The sequence below is a fragment of the Daldinia vernicosa genome (genome assembly GCF_022497035.1).
Source record: "Daldinia vernicosa strain CBS 139.73 unplaced genomic scaffold F5Y00scaffold_40, whole genome shotgun sequence".
Classification (NCBI taxonomy): Eukaryota; Fungi; Ascomycota; class Sordariomycetes; order Xylariales; family Hypoxylaceae; genus Daldinia; species Daldinia vernicosa.
The window spans coordinates 198199-213355 of record NW_025953956.1 but is presented as its reverse complement, the minus strand read 5'-3'; the positions used below and the strand labels follow the sequence as shown (position 1 = coordinate 213355).

The 15157-nt window shown below is 47.5% G+C and overlaps 5 protein-coding genes across 5 annotated transcripts; 3 read left to right on the top strand and 2 right to left on the bottom strand.

Moving 5' to 3' along the window:
* Positions 1-1616: 1616 nt before the first annotated feature.
* On the top strand, positions 1617-4718 carry F5Y00DRAFT_137702 (uncharacterized protein). Its single transcript, XM_048004318.1, has 2 exons — positions 1617-3215; positions 3265-4718. The coding sequence occupies exons 1-2, from the start codon at positions 2045-2047 to the stop codon at positions 4248-4250; spliced, it is 2157 nt and encodes a 718-aa protein (XP_047862741.1). The 5' UTR covers positions 1617-2044; the 3' UTR covers positions 4251-4718.
* Positions 4719-5358: 640 nt separating this feature from the next.
* On the top strand, positions 5359-7764 carry F5Y00DRAFT_137696 (catalase). The gene is made up of 4 exons (XM_048004317.1): positions 5359-6084; positions 6141-6216; positions 6369-7343; positions 7430-7764. Exons 1-4 carry the CDS (start codon positions 5671-5673, stop codon positions 7537-7539), a joined length of 1575 nt encoding a protein of 524 aa, XP_047862740.1. The 5' UTR covers positions 5359-5670; the 3' UTR covers positions 7540-7764.
* Positions 7765-7829: 65 nt separating this feature from the next.
* Positions 7830-9751, bottom strand: F5Y00DRAFT_271737 (cytochrome P450; the record flags this gene model as incomplete). Its single annotated transcript, XM_048012856.1, has 5 exons — positions 9478-9751; positions 9159-9428; positions 8957-9093; positions 8249-8895; positions 7830-8164 (listed from the first exon to the last, which is right to left on the bottom strand). The coding sequence occupies exons 1-5, from the start codon at positions 9712-9714 to the stop codon at positions 7830-7832; spliced, it is 1626 nt and encodes a 541-aa protein (XP_047862739.1). The 5' UTR covers positions 9715-9751.
* Positions 9752-10605: 854 nt separating this feature from the next.
* Positions 10606-12772, bottom strand: F5Y00DRAFT_137687 (membrane dipeptidase-domain-containing protein). Its single transcript, XM_048004316.1, has 3 exons — positions 11798-12772; positions 11051-11722; positions 10606-10979 (listed from the first exon to the last, which is right to left on the bottom strand). Exons 1-3 carry the CDS (start codon positions 12290-12292, stop codon positions 10653-10655), a joined length of 1494 nt encoding a protein of 497 aa, XP_047862738.1. The 5' UTR covers positions 12293-12772; the 3' UTR covers positions 10606-10652.
* Positions 12773-13260: 488 nt separating this feature from the next.
* Positions 13261-15120, top strand: F5Y00DRAFT_271735 (MFS general substrate transporter; the record flags this gene model as incomplete). Its single annotated transcript, XM_048012855.1, has 6 exons — positions 13261-13393; positions 13465-13765; positions 13949-14048; positions 14101-14157; positions 14219-14497; positions 14560-15120. 6 exons carry the CDS (start codon positions 13261-13263, stop codon positions 15118-15120), a joined length of 1431 nt encoding a protein of 476 aa, XP_047862737.1.
* Between the last annotated feature and the right edge of the window lie 37 nt (positions 15121-15157).

Sequence of the window (15157 nt, the reverse complement as noted above, 5' to 3'; positions counted from 1 at the left end):
TTCACCGCCTCGAAAAGGGGAGGTCCCTTCGAGAAACATGGTTGCCTAATACTACTAAGTAGATTGGCAACGATGCAGGGCGATTGGCGGAGCTAATATGACATCCGTCTTGTCCTACTCGTTTACTTGCGAATACACACCTTCTATCGGGTAGCTTAACTTGAACGGCGAACAATTCGAGGTAGGCTATGGGATAATTGACGAGCTTCTCATGCATATCCAAGTCTTCGACGTCGTGTAAATGTATAAAGGCCATTTCGTCTTGACGAGGTTAGAGGGATATCTATGTACACTAGTACCCTGTCTGCCTGTATTGGTGCTTGGATATGTAAAATGTACATGTATGGAAGCAAATCCGAGGCGGATATTGTTAGCGATACTACCTTAGGTACCTAGGTACCTTCTCGTCCGATGTTGCTTATGTTACTAAACGAGTACTAGGCCAGCCCTAAGATCAGGGGAGTTGGACCCCGGATGATTAATATATACATAACAGCAGCAGAGAGTTGCACGTGTTAGTTGAGCATGACTACCGCTTATGAGGTAGGCACATCCTGCTGTTTTCTTACGGCCTAATTATGCTAGCCTTTACACTTAGTACTTAATGTACCTAATGTAGGTGCCTGAATTAGGTGGTTTCGGAGATACTATTTCGTTCTATTTCGTCTTGTTGGAATCGTTCTTATAAACTCATACTGACTTTCCTATACAAATTAATTAATATTTATATTATCTATTTTAAAGCGCAATTCCTCCACAATGTTATAAAGGGATTGCGAATCTACGTATACTTAATAGTCGGGTACTTGAGTACAATATATCAGAGTGAATTATGTGCCTAAGAAGGTACCTAACATACCTGTATTTAATTAACGAATTCGCCGGTGATATAGCATCTTAAGGCAGGTGGGGCGATAGGGCGGGGTGATAATGGGAGATTGGTGCTGCCCGCTACAATACCTTACCATCTTGCGACCGAGTGAAAGTGTGACTTATTACTCATTACTTATATCTTGCGCTCCTTCAAAGTCATTAACCTACTTCAATTACTACCCGTCATCACCTACTACCAATTGGGACCAACGTCTTTTAGTCAGCGCCGGTGGTCCTCCCAGAAAATCAAACTGGCTAACTTATTGTAATAGACCCTCAAGACTCCAAGATTCCAACCTATCGAATTTGAGTAGTCCTAGAATTATCGCCGTCAGCACCCAGTCAAAGTGTCGCAACGCCAACAAGAGGCTTCTTCCACGCCGTGATTATCGGGCTCATTCTACGACAGCAGCACCGACCTAGCACTGGAGAACCCGTCCCGTAGTCGAACCGGCTTGAAGGTCCCTTGAAAGGATTATTTTAAGATACGAAACAACAGCGATCAACGGCGGATGATTTGGACTGAATAGCTTGGGGCACCAACATATTGCATCAATCGCTTTGGGCACTTAGCTCGTTCTAAGGTAGTAGGCTTGTTGTTATTATCGGTCACTTACACTGCCTCATACGCCGTATAACAACAAGAGCGTTTTCTATTCTGCGCGACACGTCACGTACCTCGAGGCAGCGACTCTTCTGTCCCCTTGGCTTGCTTGGCTACTCGGAGAGGAAGTACCTAGCTAGGGTATCACAGTCGCAGATCTCATAGCGAAACGTTGCGATTTGCAGCCAGCTAAGCAATTCAGGGCGCATCCCCCCCCCTCCCCCCATCTGTTCCTGCAGTGCGTCTTTGTTCACCCTCGACGGAGGTAAAAATACCACTATACTGCATTGCACAGTACAGCATCAAATTCAACAAAGAGTTCATAATATTAGACTGGATTGTGTCGCCCACATTTACAATATCCTCTTAAACAGTCTAAACTAAAAGAAGAGTCGCTTTTGGTCCACATCGTACGCCAAAAACAGCATTAGGAACGGGTCAGACTTGCCTAACACAGCCCCCTTCAAACACATCCGCGCTGCGCCACGCCGTGAGGCAGACTCGCGGTCGAGTGCATTCAACCTTGCCAGACTTGGGGTTTCTAAAGACAGAAACAACTTACGCGCCATGGATCAACAAGCTGTCCAATCTGCAGGGTCGGCTCGCGGCCGTTCACCGTCTGCCGGGAACCAACAGCCTCATATAAGAAATAGTCATTCTCCTTCGCCTCATCCATATCAGTCCCCGGAATCATCGATCGGCCTCGGCATTGCTATAGACTCCTCATCAGCGAGCCCCCAGTTCACTTCCGACTTCAACACTTACCCTAGCAACAACGATAGCAACCGGTTTTTTAATACATCGCAGTCGCAGCCCTTCAACCAGCAGGGTCTTGCTGATCCGACATCCTTCGGGCTCAACCAAGACTACTCCCAATCCCTCACCTCGCAATCCCAACCCACATTCTCCCAGAGTCTCCTAGGTCCGGATTTCAACAGCAGCGGCGATTTCTCGCTATTCCCCCAGTCTACCCAAGGTGACCAGTTTGGTACACCTCTGTTTGGCGACTTGTCTCAGACACATGCGCAATCCCTCGACCCGAACGATCTAACGAATATGACGTCCCCACAGACACACCACTCGCCTACTCCGCCGCATCTTCTAAAGCCGGAGCCAGGTTCGGCACACCAGTCTCCATCTTTTAATCAACATCAGTTTTCTTCGCCTGGCCATTCAAGACACGCCTCACTAGGTCCCGAGGCTGCTTTTATGCCGGGTCAGTTGGATTGGAATCAACCGCAGTTCCAAGGACATCGAAGGACACCGTCAGAGTACTCCGACGCATCGTCAGTCGCCCCGTCGCCAAATTTGACAGGCCACGATAGCTTCGAACACCCAGAGCACGGCCACTCGCCCATGCAGCGGCCGCAAGACTTTTACGATGGGGTTGTTGGGTTAGGTAACTTTAGCATAACGGGACCCAACCCAAATAGCCGCAGCCCATCCCACAGCCCAGCCATCTCCCCTCGAATACTCCCTCAACAGATGCCTGACGCTGGTCAGCAAGGTCAGAATATCATGTTAAGCACGGGATATCCTAACCCTCCTATGGGCTACCCTGCTCAAACCTCGGAAGAGTTTCCCTCCTTATATCAAGAAGCACCCATAGACCCGTTAATAGCTCAACCTATGGCTCCACCGTCTATAAATATCGACTTTGCGCCTAATTCACGACAAAATAGCTTCGAGCCCCCGAAACCGCCGATGGACGCGCAGTCTCTAACCCCACCAGACAGAGGTGAGTCCTATTTATAACGTTGGTATTTCTGTCCTAATTAAACATACAGGTCGCCCACGGTCCCGTCCGCGGGCAGTTACGGATCCCTTCAATAGCGGAGGGGCTGTTATCTCACGACCCAATACCCCTGGAAGTCTGTCGCCACACCTAGGCGCCGATTTAGCCAACCGCAGTCGTTCCGGGTCCGAGTCCTCCACTCGTTCACTGTCGCCTGGTGACAGGTCAGGTAGCGCCAATGCTGTCTCTAGAAGGCGCCAATCTATGTCTGCGGTCCCCAATAATGTGATAGCGCTCCGCCTAGCAGACCCTGAATACCAAGCCGCTCAAGATAACGGAGGAACGAAGCGTATTCAGAAACATCCTGCCACTTTTCAATGTACCCTTTGCCCTAAGCGGTTTACCCGAGCATATAACTTACGATCCCATCTGCGTACCCACACTGACGAAAGACCCTTCGTATGCACGGTTTGTGGAAAAGCATTCGCTAGACAACATGACCGTAAACGTCACGAAGGACTTCATTCAGGCGAAAAGAAATTTGTGTGTAAAGGGGATCTCAAAGCCGGGGGCCAATGGGGCTGTGGAAGACGGTTCGCCCGAGCAGATGCACTGGGCCGCCATTTCCGATCAGAAGCAGGCCGCATATGTATCAAGCCATTGCTAGACGAAGAAATGCTCGAGAGACAACGCCTATGGCAGGAACAGCGGATGCAGAGCATGGCGCAACAAAATATGGCTCAACAGCCGGTTATGGACCCTAATATTTATCCTGGTATAGAGACGGGTGGCTATGCCTTACCTGCTGCCTTATTAGCACAGTACCCAGCATTGGCGCAGATGAATTGGGGCCAAGCGGGCGATATGGGTAACGTAGAAGACGAGATTAGCGGTCGCTCAAGTTTTGACGCCTCAGATTACGACGATGGTGATGATACGGGCTACGTTAGTGGCCCGGGTACCGGGTTCGGAGAGGGTGGTCTGCAACAAAACTTCGGCGAGCAGATTGGCTATGCCAGTGACTATGGTGGTCGCTAGGAATCTTGATAATCTGTTCCATCAACATCACTATCAGGACTTCCGGAAACGACTAACATTAATTTCTATTGGCATCCGAGTTTCAGCGTAAATAAATGACTAAGGACTCTGGCGCTTAGCGGGATGATTTAAATGATGACAACTATTTTTCTATTCGAGGCATTTGCTCCTATTAGATGGCATGATAGATACCAATAATGAATTCTGTGTCCCTTTTTTTGCATTTAGCTACAGATATTTTAACCAAAAATTTCAAACTCGACCTGGATGGCAACCGTCGAATCCATACTATATAGGTACATATAACTAGTCGCTCAACGCAATACGGTGAGCAAGACGAACACGCTTCGCTCCCCTTCCGAGGAATATACCCCTAGATAGCCAAGGTAGGTTTCTCTCGATTAATCTGCGATATGAAGTTTGGAGCAATTACCAATAAGCCCTATTAATAGCTTTACGGAACTTCGCCACGCGGGAGCGACTACATCTAAGATCAGCTCAGACGCAACGAGGTGGCGGCAATGCAAGTTTATTCTAACCTGCAACGAAGATGAGCGTAAACCTTGTTGTGACCGACTTACTACCTAATGGCATTCGCACCTATCAATGCTAAAAACTAGGTGTAGTACGAAGAAATAAAAGTTTAATTCAATCCCCCCAAAGGACTCGATAGATCGGTATGCCGGGAGGATCATCGCCCCACTTCTAATAAAGTCCGCCGAACGGAACAGTACGGAGCTTTTAGTTCGGAATCCCGGTCCTCGGAGTAGTTAGGTACCCACACACGCCGCCCTTTTCTCTTGGCGTAAGATTAACACATGACTAACTCAGGGTCTAGCACCCGGATATACAGCTTTTCCATCTATAATAGCTTCTTAAAGTATAAGCTTCCATTGTAAATAACTATCATATAAGTTGTCGAAATAGTTAAATACTGAACATGCCGAGATATGGTCGATATCTCTAAAGGACTCCACGCTTAGCTTATATGTACTTCTGCACCTATTTTCCGAACGAAGCCCGAGGAACGCCGAACAGGGGTACGCGACACCAGGTTGACGATGATTCGGACTTCGGGGATGGCCATTACCTCTGAATGGGATTTACTAGATTTTGCTGTACCCGTGAGAGTAAGCTAGCAGGTATGGAATGCGTATCTCCTATGCAATACTGTCGTGACGAATGCTATTTCCGCGGTATGTAGACTGAGGGCCTTGGGAAAAGTATAAGACAAGATGGTTGATCCCTGGAGGAGAGCATCTTCAGCAAACTCAGGGCCTGTATAACGCACAGCATCAGAATCAAAACCCCTAAAGTGCATCTTTACATCAAGTTTTATTTTTATTTTTTAGGACTTGAACAGAGTAGTCGACCTCGTTACCTTGAATTCAAAACTCACAGTGGTTAAACGAAACTCATAATGGCATCACAGACAATCCCAGAAACCCCATACTATACCCTAGCAGAGGGTCAGCCTCTTGCGAAGAATGACACTTCGACTCAAATACGCACCGGCAGCGGTGGCGGATTTGTTCTACTTACATCAACTCAGCTAATCGAAAACCTAGCACATTTCGCTCGGGAGAGAATCCCGGAGAGGAGTGTGCATGCCAAAGCTGCCGGGGCGAGGGGGTATTTTGAGGTAACGGATGATATATCTGATCTTACGGATGCCGACTTCTTAACCGGTATTGGTAAGAAGACAGAGGTCCTTGCCCGGATTTCTACAGTTGCCCCCGAGCGAGGATCTGCAGATACCGTACGAGACTTTCGAGGATTCGCTATGAAGTTCAAGACGGAGCAGGGAAACCAAGACTTTGTGTTCAACAATCAGGTATGGCATCATTCGTCCGCGCTGATTGCCCGAGTGTACTAACAACGTGGACATAGCCAGTCTTCTTCGTTCGAGACCCGACGAAGTTCCCGTCGTTGAACCGTAGTCACAAACGAGATCCTAGGACTAATGGTAAGCCAGGCCTCGATTTCCAAAGAGCAATCCTAGTGCGATTGTTCATTATAAAAGAATTTTCTCCCGAGGCGTATCTGAAGATCTGTAGTGGTCCAGAAGCCTTCATTTTATGTATGGATGAATGTAATGGTTGCTAATCGAGTATATAGTCGCCAGCTCGGATATGTTCTGGGATTTCCACATCAACAACCAGGAGAGTATTCATGCCTTGATGTTCGTCTTTGGAGATCGAGGTCTCCCATCATCAACACGACATGTGAATGCTTACAGTGGAAACACGTATAAATTTACTAGATCTGACGGCTCGTACTGCTATGTCCGAATCCACTTTCTCACAAACCAGGGAATTCACTACTTCACCGACGAGGAGGGAGCTAGGCTAGCCGGGTCCGAGCCCGACAGGCATCTTGAAGATCTCCAAGATTCAATCAGGTCAGGCAACTTCCCTTCGTGGGACATGTACGTGCAAGTCATACGTCCAGAAGATATTGGAGATGCGCCTGTGGATATTTTCGACATGACAAAGACCTGGCCGCTCGGGAAATATCCGCGGCGCAAGGTTGGCCGAATGGTTCTTGATAAAAACCCGTCCAACTGGTTTGCGGAAATTGAGCAGGCCGCGTTTAGCCCGAGTAATATGGTGGCAGGCATCGAGCCAAGTCCAGACCCGATGCTGCAGGCTCGTATGTTCGCCTATCCTGACGCTGCTCGCTATCGACTCGGCGCGAACTATCAGTTCCTACCCACCAACGCGCCAAAGAGCCAAGTCTACTGCCCGATCGAGCGGGACGGCTCCATGAACTTTACCTCTAATTACGGAGGCGACCCTAACTACGTGGGAACGAAGCTAAAGCCGGTTAAGTTCCTCCGCTCTGGGAGCGATAATCGAGACGGGGTAGATGGCAATGCTTGGAAAGGAAATCCAAGTAGACTCGATCGTCCACTCCCTCAAAGCGGAGTACCCGTGGTTTTCTCCTCGGAGGTAACGGATAAAGACTTCGAGCAGTCAACGGCGCTGTGGAATTTGATGGGTAAGCAGGATGGTGCGCAGCAACGATTCGTGGACAATTTGTCTGCTCACCTCAGCGCCGTGCAGACGCTGTGGATCAGAGATGAAGCCTATGGTACGTTACTCTTATTCGGCCTTTTATTATTTTATTTAGTATCTCCGCAATCTAAATGCAATATGGGCTGACTGAGATCCGTGCAGCAATGTTCGGGAGAGTTGATGAAAAGCTTGGACGGTTGGTGGAGAGCGCAACGGAGGCCACTATTAGGGGCAAGCTTCAAGAGAGCCTCCGTACACCAGCGTGGCACTAAGACGGGGTGTCTTATTCGACGTCTATCTACTTTACTTACCTTCTTACTATTATGATATAAAATATCTAGGTTAAATACTAAGATACAATCTGGTAGGGCGGATAGATTTATAATTGGCAGAGGCTTTTTTTTTCACGTTAAATCAGAACTATCTCCACTATCCTCTGTTTAGGAGTCTTGTATATATTGACCCTAGTCAAGCCTACTATCTACACTAGTCTTAGCTGTAATGATTCCCTATTAGTCTCTCTAAGCGTGTGCTCTTCATACCTAAGGTATGTTACATCCTACTAAGTTTCCGAGGATAGCATCCGTCGAGTAACATCGATATTTCGCGGCACGAATCGCACCGTCCTAGCCTTGGGTCCCGCAATGGGATTTTCCCGGGTAAGCAGGCCCTCTATAGGATCCGCCACAACGGGGTCCATCGTGTCCTCTGCCGGTAGGATTTGGAAGTGTGCGATGAGATGGAGGAACACGGCGTAGAGGGCCTTGGTAGCAACATGGCTTGCGATACACATTCGGCCTCCGATGCCAAAAGCATACTGGTGTCGATTTGCTGTCTGGTCGCCGTCCATCCAACGCTCCGGTGCGAATACGTCGGGTTCTGAGAATACAGACGGATCTAGGGGCATAGATTGTTAGTAAATAGGTGCCTATTATAAATACCTATTACGTGCTAATGAATGAGTCTGCATCGACTCCTTACCTCGCGTGCACGCCCAGGAGTTTAGAAATAGTAGCGTATTAGGGGGGATGACTGCGTCTTTCCATTGAACGTGCGAGTAGGTGGCTTTCGGTAGCGCAAGACGCTGGACTACGAAATAGCGGCCGATTTCCTTGGTGAAGGCCTCTACGTACTCGACCCTAGAATGCGCAACGTGTGGCGACTCAAGTAAGCGGGCGTCTGTCTCCGTGATCTCCTTGTAGGCCCTCTCCTGAATGTCCGGACGGTGCGCGAGGAGCAGGATAGCCCACATAAGCGATCGTTTAGTAGTGTCTGCGCCCGCGAGCATGCTAAGTCCGATGCTGAGTAGCTCGCCCTCGGTGAGGCCTTTACTCTCTGGATCCTTCAGAACGTTTCCTTGAATACAAGGACGGTCGACGCCATCCGCGATATCTCTCTTCAGTTTCTCCTGCAAGACGTGGTGATAAGCGTACCGCCGTTTCCCTACGTCTGCCATATGCGAACCCTTCTGTAGTCCCAGCCATCCTGCAATAGTATCTAGCGGCCGAAGAAGTGGGATGTAGTTAGAATAGTTGCTAGTGGGATTTCGAAACTTTGATATTTCTTCTTCGATATAGATGATCTCAGAGATAACTAGGTCTCTATGCAAATCTTTCACATCCTCGACGCTTTCGATAGGTAGGTATTTATATTAGTTAGCATTCTCCCATAGTGAGAAACAGTACTTACCGCGTTCCATAAGCCAGCGTTAAGCTGAGGTTTAACGCGAATTTGCGCGTCAGGTCAAGCACGTCGACGGATGCATCGCCACCCTGGCAGCTAGATAAGATATCTAGTGTCAACGCTCTTGATTCAAGGTCTAATATCTACCACGCATAATATTAGGTATCAGGTGGGAGGCTCAGACTCTGTTGCATGAAGCAGCACATACAGGAAGATAACTCTCCGTACTAGTTTTATTCAGGGCTGTGGCGGAAACTTTGCGCCGCCGCTTACAGCTATCATCCCAAGGACTAGTCCCAATGCTTGTTACAGGTCCTCCCTGCTGCACTTTCTTGTGTAGGACGTAGAATACAGGACGCGAGTTAGTCGCCTCCCGTTGTCCGATGAAAAGCGCACGGGCAGCCGCCGTACTGTTTACCACTACGGCTGTCATGTTGCCCAACGGCACTTGGAATACGTCTCCATATTGCCTGGACCACTATTATGACAGGTGTTAGTCAAGCCACCGGTACTCTTATATTACATACTATTCTGTACTCATCTGACGTAGCTGTGCCACGTAAAGAGGGAAGACTCCCTAATAAGGGGTAGCCCCATGGTCCTGGTAAGTTAGGAATTCGACCTTTTAGTCGTACGATCTCGTTTATGACAGTGTAGATAAAGAACGATAAAGTTGGGATGAGTAGTAGTAGCTTCGCTAGGAAACCGAGGGGAAAGATATCAAATCTTGTGAGGTCGTCTGATAAGGCGAACAAACCAGCCATTTTGGCTACCAGGGTTAATGAATTGTTTTAAGGCCCCCACCGATAAAAGACAGACAGACAGACAGAGAGGTATTGCTCTGGAATACGCCGAAATAATATCATCTTATGTAGGAGGCGTCTCTTCGAGGGCAGGTTCAGTTTACGCAAGAGCCCCGCATAGAGGTGTACCATGCAGTGATGCTTAACTAGCCAATAGATGATAACCTACCTAGGTAGGCATTATAATGTAGCTATATTCCTCAACGGGGATAGGTACTAGGATATCGTATGCTATGATTTCTCTGCTAGCGATATACATACAATGTACGCTTGACAATCACAACCTATCAACTTACTCACGAATCCATGGTTAATTCGGAGGTAAACCGGCTCCTAGGCCATCAACTATCTTAATACAGTACTCGAAATTCCGAGCGGTTGGTATCGGACAGAACCCTGCCAAAATTTCGGGACCTACATAGTGGCCGGAAGACTCCCCCTTGTCCTAGCACATTAGTATGTATAGTCTCTATCGAAGATGGCTCAGTCTGAGGATTGCGTGATATAGTGGGTCATTGACGACTCGTGGACTATGATTTATGCCCCGACTATTGTGTAGAAGGGAAAATACGTAGAGATAAGAATAACAAGCTATAGTTACAGCATTAATGTGGCTTTGGCGAGCCTCTGGTAAGCCCAGCGATAGCAAGTATCTAGATTAGGTAGTTAGATGGTTACATATACTCCTATCTAGCGATACTACTTATACATGTGATGATTTATATCGATCTAGGACAGTAATATAAATTAAAGTAGTTGGATAGATATTTCTTTTGAGGAACATTATTCGTCCTTTTTCAGTTACTATCAACACCCAGCTTGAGACGCAAATATAGGTCACGTAGGACCTAGCCCCTTTAATATTTACAGGCAGTAATATACTTAAATCTTGGGGTTTATCAAATGTCTTTCTCGTCCTTAACTGTGATTCCATGTTTCCCGGACTTGCCAACGTTAAACTGGTCGGGTTGACCCCAGTCCTCTCGTGCTGCCCTCTCTCGAGTTTCTCGGTACATGTAAGGCGAGTTCTTGTAACCCTTGTGCCACTTTCGACCTTCCCATTCCTCCTCAACAGGCTTTTCACCCTCGGCTTGGATCTCTCGGGCTCTACGCTCAATCGACTCCCATACGCGTAATATATTTTCTCCTACTAGAAGCTTTATTTGATCGTCAGTAGCTCCACGAGCCATTATAAGCTCGATTAGATCAGGGTATTTCGAAACGTCCTAGAAAGTGGTCAGTATTTATTCTAAGTATACATAGGGTGTGTAGAGCCTCTCTTTATGTGGCCACTCACCTCAAGACCGCTAGGGGTAAAAGGGGTTCCGCTGAAATCGGACCCAATTCCAACGTGCTCCCAGCCTGCAATTTGAGCGAGATGCCATACATGATCTACAACGTCGTGTATTGTAACCGCCCCCGGATCCTCCATATTTAAGAAGCGATTCACAAATACAGCCATCACGATTCCCCCGTTTCGGCGAATGCTACGAAGAACATCGTCGGGTACATTGCGTAGATGGGGGGTTACGGAATATGCTCCTGAGTGGGAGAATATCACAGGTGTTTGAGTGATAGATAGAACGTCTCGCATGGTCTGATGAGAAACGTGCGAGAGATCAATCATCATACCCAGACGATTCATCTCCCGAACATAGGCGGCGCCAAGTGACGTAAGTCCTTTATCAGGATCTCCACGAGCGACAGTCGAAGCAGATGTTGCCCATGCATTATCACAATTATGCGTAGTTGTGATATACCGGACGCCAAGGTCGTACGCTTGGCGAACGGCAGCGATGGAACCTCCAAGCTGGTGACCGCCCTCAATACCCAGCATACTAGCGATACGGCCATTCCGAAATGCAGCACGGGCGCATGATGGAGTTTCGCAGTAGGTGAAAACCTCTGGGGACTCTGCGATAAAGCGCTTGGCCACATCAATCTGCTCAAGAGTATCACGCACTATCCACTGATCGTCGCATAAAGGTATTAGAATCCAAGAATACGACTCGTATTATGCACTACCTAGAAAAGAGAGGCTTACAGATGGATCCTCAAAATGTTTCTGCGTCGCGTCGCATTTGACGTGTACGCTCCAGAATTGACCTCCCATCATCCCTCGTCTCATTCGACCAATATCCGTGTGACCCAGCAAACGCTGTTTTGGATCAAACCTCCCATCGTAAATACGGTTGTGCAATTCAACTCGGAGGAGCCATGGAAAGTCATTGTGACCATCAATTAGCGGCGTCGTCTTTAGTATATGCTTTGTCCGTAGGGCATAGTCTGTTGGGTCGATAGGAGATTCTGCCGGTGACAACCAACTAATACCTAGAGACGAAAAAGGGGCAATGAGAACCGCTAGACTCGCTGCGATTATTGTGCCTCGCCAACGTCTCAACCAGCTATATTGAAAAACTTGAGCATGGACAATAAGGGCACTTTCGTCCAGGTTTGCCGAGTCTATTCTAGCCGCAGTCTGAAAAGGGGCATCCTCTCCGGGAGGTAGCTCAGTGCTTGGTGTCGTACTACTAGCCATTGGTTTGATGTGTTGGGAGATTCGCCTGTAAGACGCACGAGCAGACTCTTGAGTGTAATGGAAAATTCAACATCTCGGTACCTAATACCCGACATCTTTGTCATTCTCACCCAACTTCTCGTCCGATATTTGCGATGTCGGTGCCTTCGGTAATTTGAATCCCAAATAGTTCGTAGTCCAAGTCCACGCATCCGACACTAATGATCAAATCTGGCTTTCCGGCCAGCGAGCTATTCGAGTCGTCCAGGTACATCGTTATCAAGATGACAAACTCCAATGAACATGTGAAAGATAGTCATATCGTCGACCTCTCAAATCTTTTGAATCCTGTAACGCAATGCTACCCTTGTATCGCATCATGATCCGGCCGGCATGTCTACCCAGGTATGTGGGGGATAAGCTTGGCTCCGAGCTAGAGGAAGGGAGCCGTCCATGGAGATAAGCGGGGGCTCTATTGACGAGGAAATGCTGCTTTTGCGGTGTTTCCTAAGGTCTGAAAACCCGTGCCTGATGGATGAGGCACGGGTTTTATATATACCTCATGCCTTCGGGGTCCCAGCTCCGAATGTCGGGAGATAGGGCCGATTCGAGTAGACTACGGGGATTTAGTTTACCGACGTGCATCTTGGCTACCGTAGCTCGGATAGCTCTAAGTAGAATAACGATTCACTGCCAATATCCGAGGACTTATTACTTATTATTCATCGCAGGGGGGGTAATGAGTACTTGGGTATCACGCAATTAGGGCGACCCGAGTCCAAAGCATGGATCGAAGAGTTATTATCGCGAGAAAGAATTCCCGGGCATTTATATCGTAACTATTAATATGGTATAATTATAATATGAATCTCGACAGTCTTAAGTTACTACCGTATATCTATTTCTTGGACATTTTACGATATATTATTCATTTCATCTAGTATATATAATATTGGCCACCTGTTTGCCACCCAGTGATCCAGTTAGCCATGGGGGGTAGCGATAGAGAGGAAAAGCAGCATGATTCCGCGACTGTGAGTGACGATAGGTTACTTGAAAATGATACCGCAGCAGAGAAGCGACTCGTGAGGAAAACAGACCTATTAATGATGCCAGGCTTAGGTGAGACTCACTCGCGGGTAATTTCTCGTTCTCGTATCTGCCTATACTCATGGTGTAGCTAACCGTCAAAGCTCTTGCATACTTCACGCATACTCTTGATCGTGCCAATCTTGGCAACGCGAAGACTGATGGCCTGGAGAAGGATCTGGGTCTCGTGGGCAATCAATTCTCCCTATTACTTGTTTTATTCTATGTCCCCTACGCTATCTTTAACATTCCCTGGTCGATACTCGCAAAGAAGTACAACTCTGCTCGAGTGATCCCGTTTACTATCTTAGGATGGGGAGCTTGTACCATGGGCGCTGCCGCCGCCAAGAACTTTGCTGGTATTATGGCGACAAGAATTGTAATGGGTGCTATTGAAGCAGCTTGGTAAGTACGATAATGCCTTGCCGTTCAGTATTAAGTGCTAATCGATATTTTAGTACGTTTAACGAGTATTTCTTCTCAACACTCCTTTCCACTAGCTAGCTAGATGACCTACGAATTCTCCTAAAATCTATGCACTTTTTAAAAATAGTATTGAGATTTCTCATTGTCATACTAACAATAAAGCCTAGATAAGCCCTGTGAGGTTTACTACTTGTCTTTGTTCTATACGCGGAAAGAGATGGCATTCCGTGTGTCTTGGATTGGCCAGATGGGATTCATTGCAGCAAGTGGTAATGCGTACCTATACATAATTCACCCTGCTTACAAGTATTTAGGGCGCTGTCTCTGGCTTAATTTCATGGAGTGTATTTCAGTGGAAGGGTAAATTACATGTAAGTTGCCCATAGACTTATCTACTTGCGGAATCTACCTAACATTAGTTGCTGGGATAAGGGTTGGCAATATTTATTTCTCATCGAAGGCTCGATTACTGTTGTAGTGGCAATCTACCTCTACATCTTTGCCCCTCAGAGTCCTGAGAAGTCTCGATGGTATACAGAGAAAGAAACTAGGCTTGCTAAGCACCGCCTTCAGCAGGACTCGCAAGATCAAGATACGGAATTCCATTGGGATGAAGCGAAGAGGCAGCTCAAGCATTGGCCAACCTGGGCTTTTGCCTTCATGGCCTTGATGTATGGGGTCGGCGTTGCTAGTAGCTCGAATTTCTTACCAGTAAGCTTGAATTTACCTTCACTACTTGATACGTTGGAAGACTAATAAGATCGCTGCATTAGACAATGATAAAAAGACTCACTAGCGAGGCCACTACTGCTAACCTCTATACCGTCGGGCCCAATCTAACGGCATCAGTCTTTCAAGTCACAATATGTTGGCTCTCTGACCGATATCAGCAACGAGCAACATTTGCTTGTGGTACAACAGTCATTTCCCTAGTGGCTTGGATCCTTCTCGGTACATTAGACTTGGTCCATCAACCACAAGTCGGCTACTTCTTGACATATCTCATCACTTTCTCTACCTTTATTCCGAGTAACCTCGTCCCAGCGTGGTTATCATCCAACACACCGACTACTACAGGCCGTGCTGTGTCGCTTGGCCTCAACTACATGGCTATGAATTTAGCTGGGATTATTTCCTCGTTAGTTTACCGAACCGAGGATGCACCTGTCTACCGACCAGCATTAATTACTGTCGGCTGTACCCAAGGTGTCTTCGTCGTTACGGCCTTGATGATGCGACAGTACTATGCTGGCTTAAATAAGAAACTCGACTCCGGTGAACTTCCCTGCGCGCCTGGAATGGAAGCTCGTCTTAAATATCGGTATGCCGTCTGAATATTTGGGTATGAAGAGTCGCTATTTCGACTCATCG

Bases quoted from the DNA above. Each gene is read 5' to 3' on its own strand.
- F5Y00DRAFT_137702 (XM_048004318.1), top strand. From the start codon at position 2,045: ATGGATCAACAAGCTGTCCAATCTGCAGGGTCGGCTCGCGGCCGTTCA. The intron at 3,216-3,264 runs GTGAGTCCTATT...TTAAACATACAG, and splicing joins TCTAACCCCACCAGACAGAG to GTCGCCCACGGTCCCGTCCG.
- F5Y00DRAFT_137696 (XM_048004317.1), top strand. From the start codon at position 5,671: ATGGCATCACAGACAATCCCAGAAACCCCATACTATACCCTAGCAGAG. The intron at 6,085-6,140 runs GTATGGCATCAT...ACGTGGACATAG, and splicing joins ACTTTGTGTTCAACAATCAG to CCAGTCTTCTTCGTTCGAGA. The intron at 7,344-7,429 runs GTACGTTACTCT...AGATCCGTGCAG, and splicing joins GATCAGAGATGAAGCCTATG to CAATGTTCGGGAGAGTTGAT.
- F5Y00DRAFT_137687 (XM_048004316.1), bottom strand. From the start codon at position 12,292: ATGGCTAGTAGTACGACACCAAGCACTGAGCTACCTCCCGGAGAGGAT. The intron at 11,723-11,797 runs GTAAGCCTCTCT...TGCGACGATCAG, and splicing joins AACATTTTGAGGATCCATCT to TGGATAGTGCGTGATACTCT. The intron at 10,980-11,050 runs GTGAGTGGCCAC...ACCACTTTCTAG, and splicing joins TTACCCCTAGCGGTCTTGAG to GACGTTTCGAAATACCCTGA.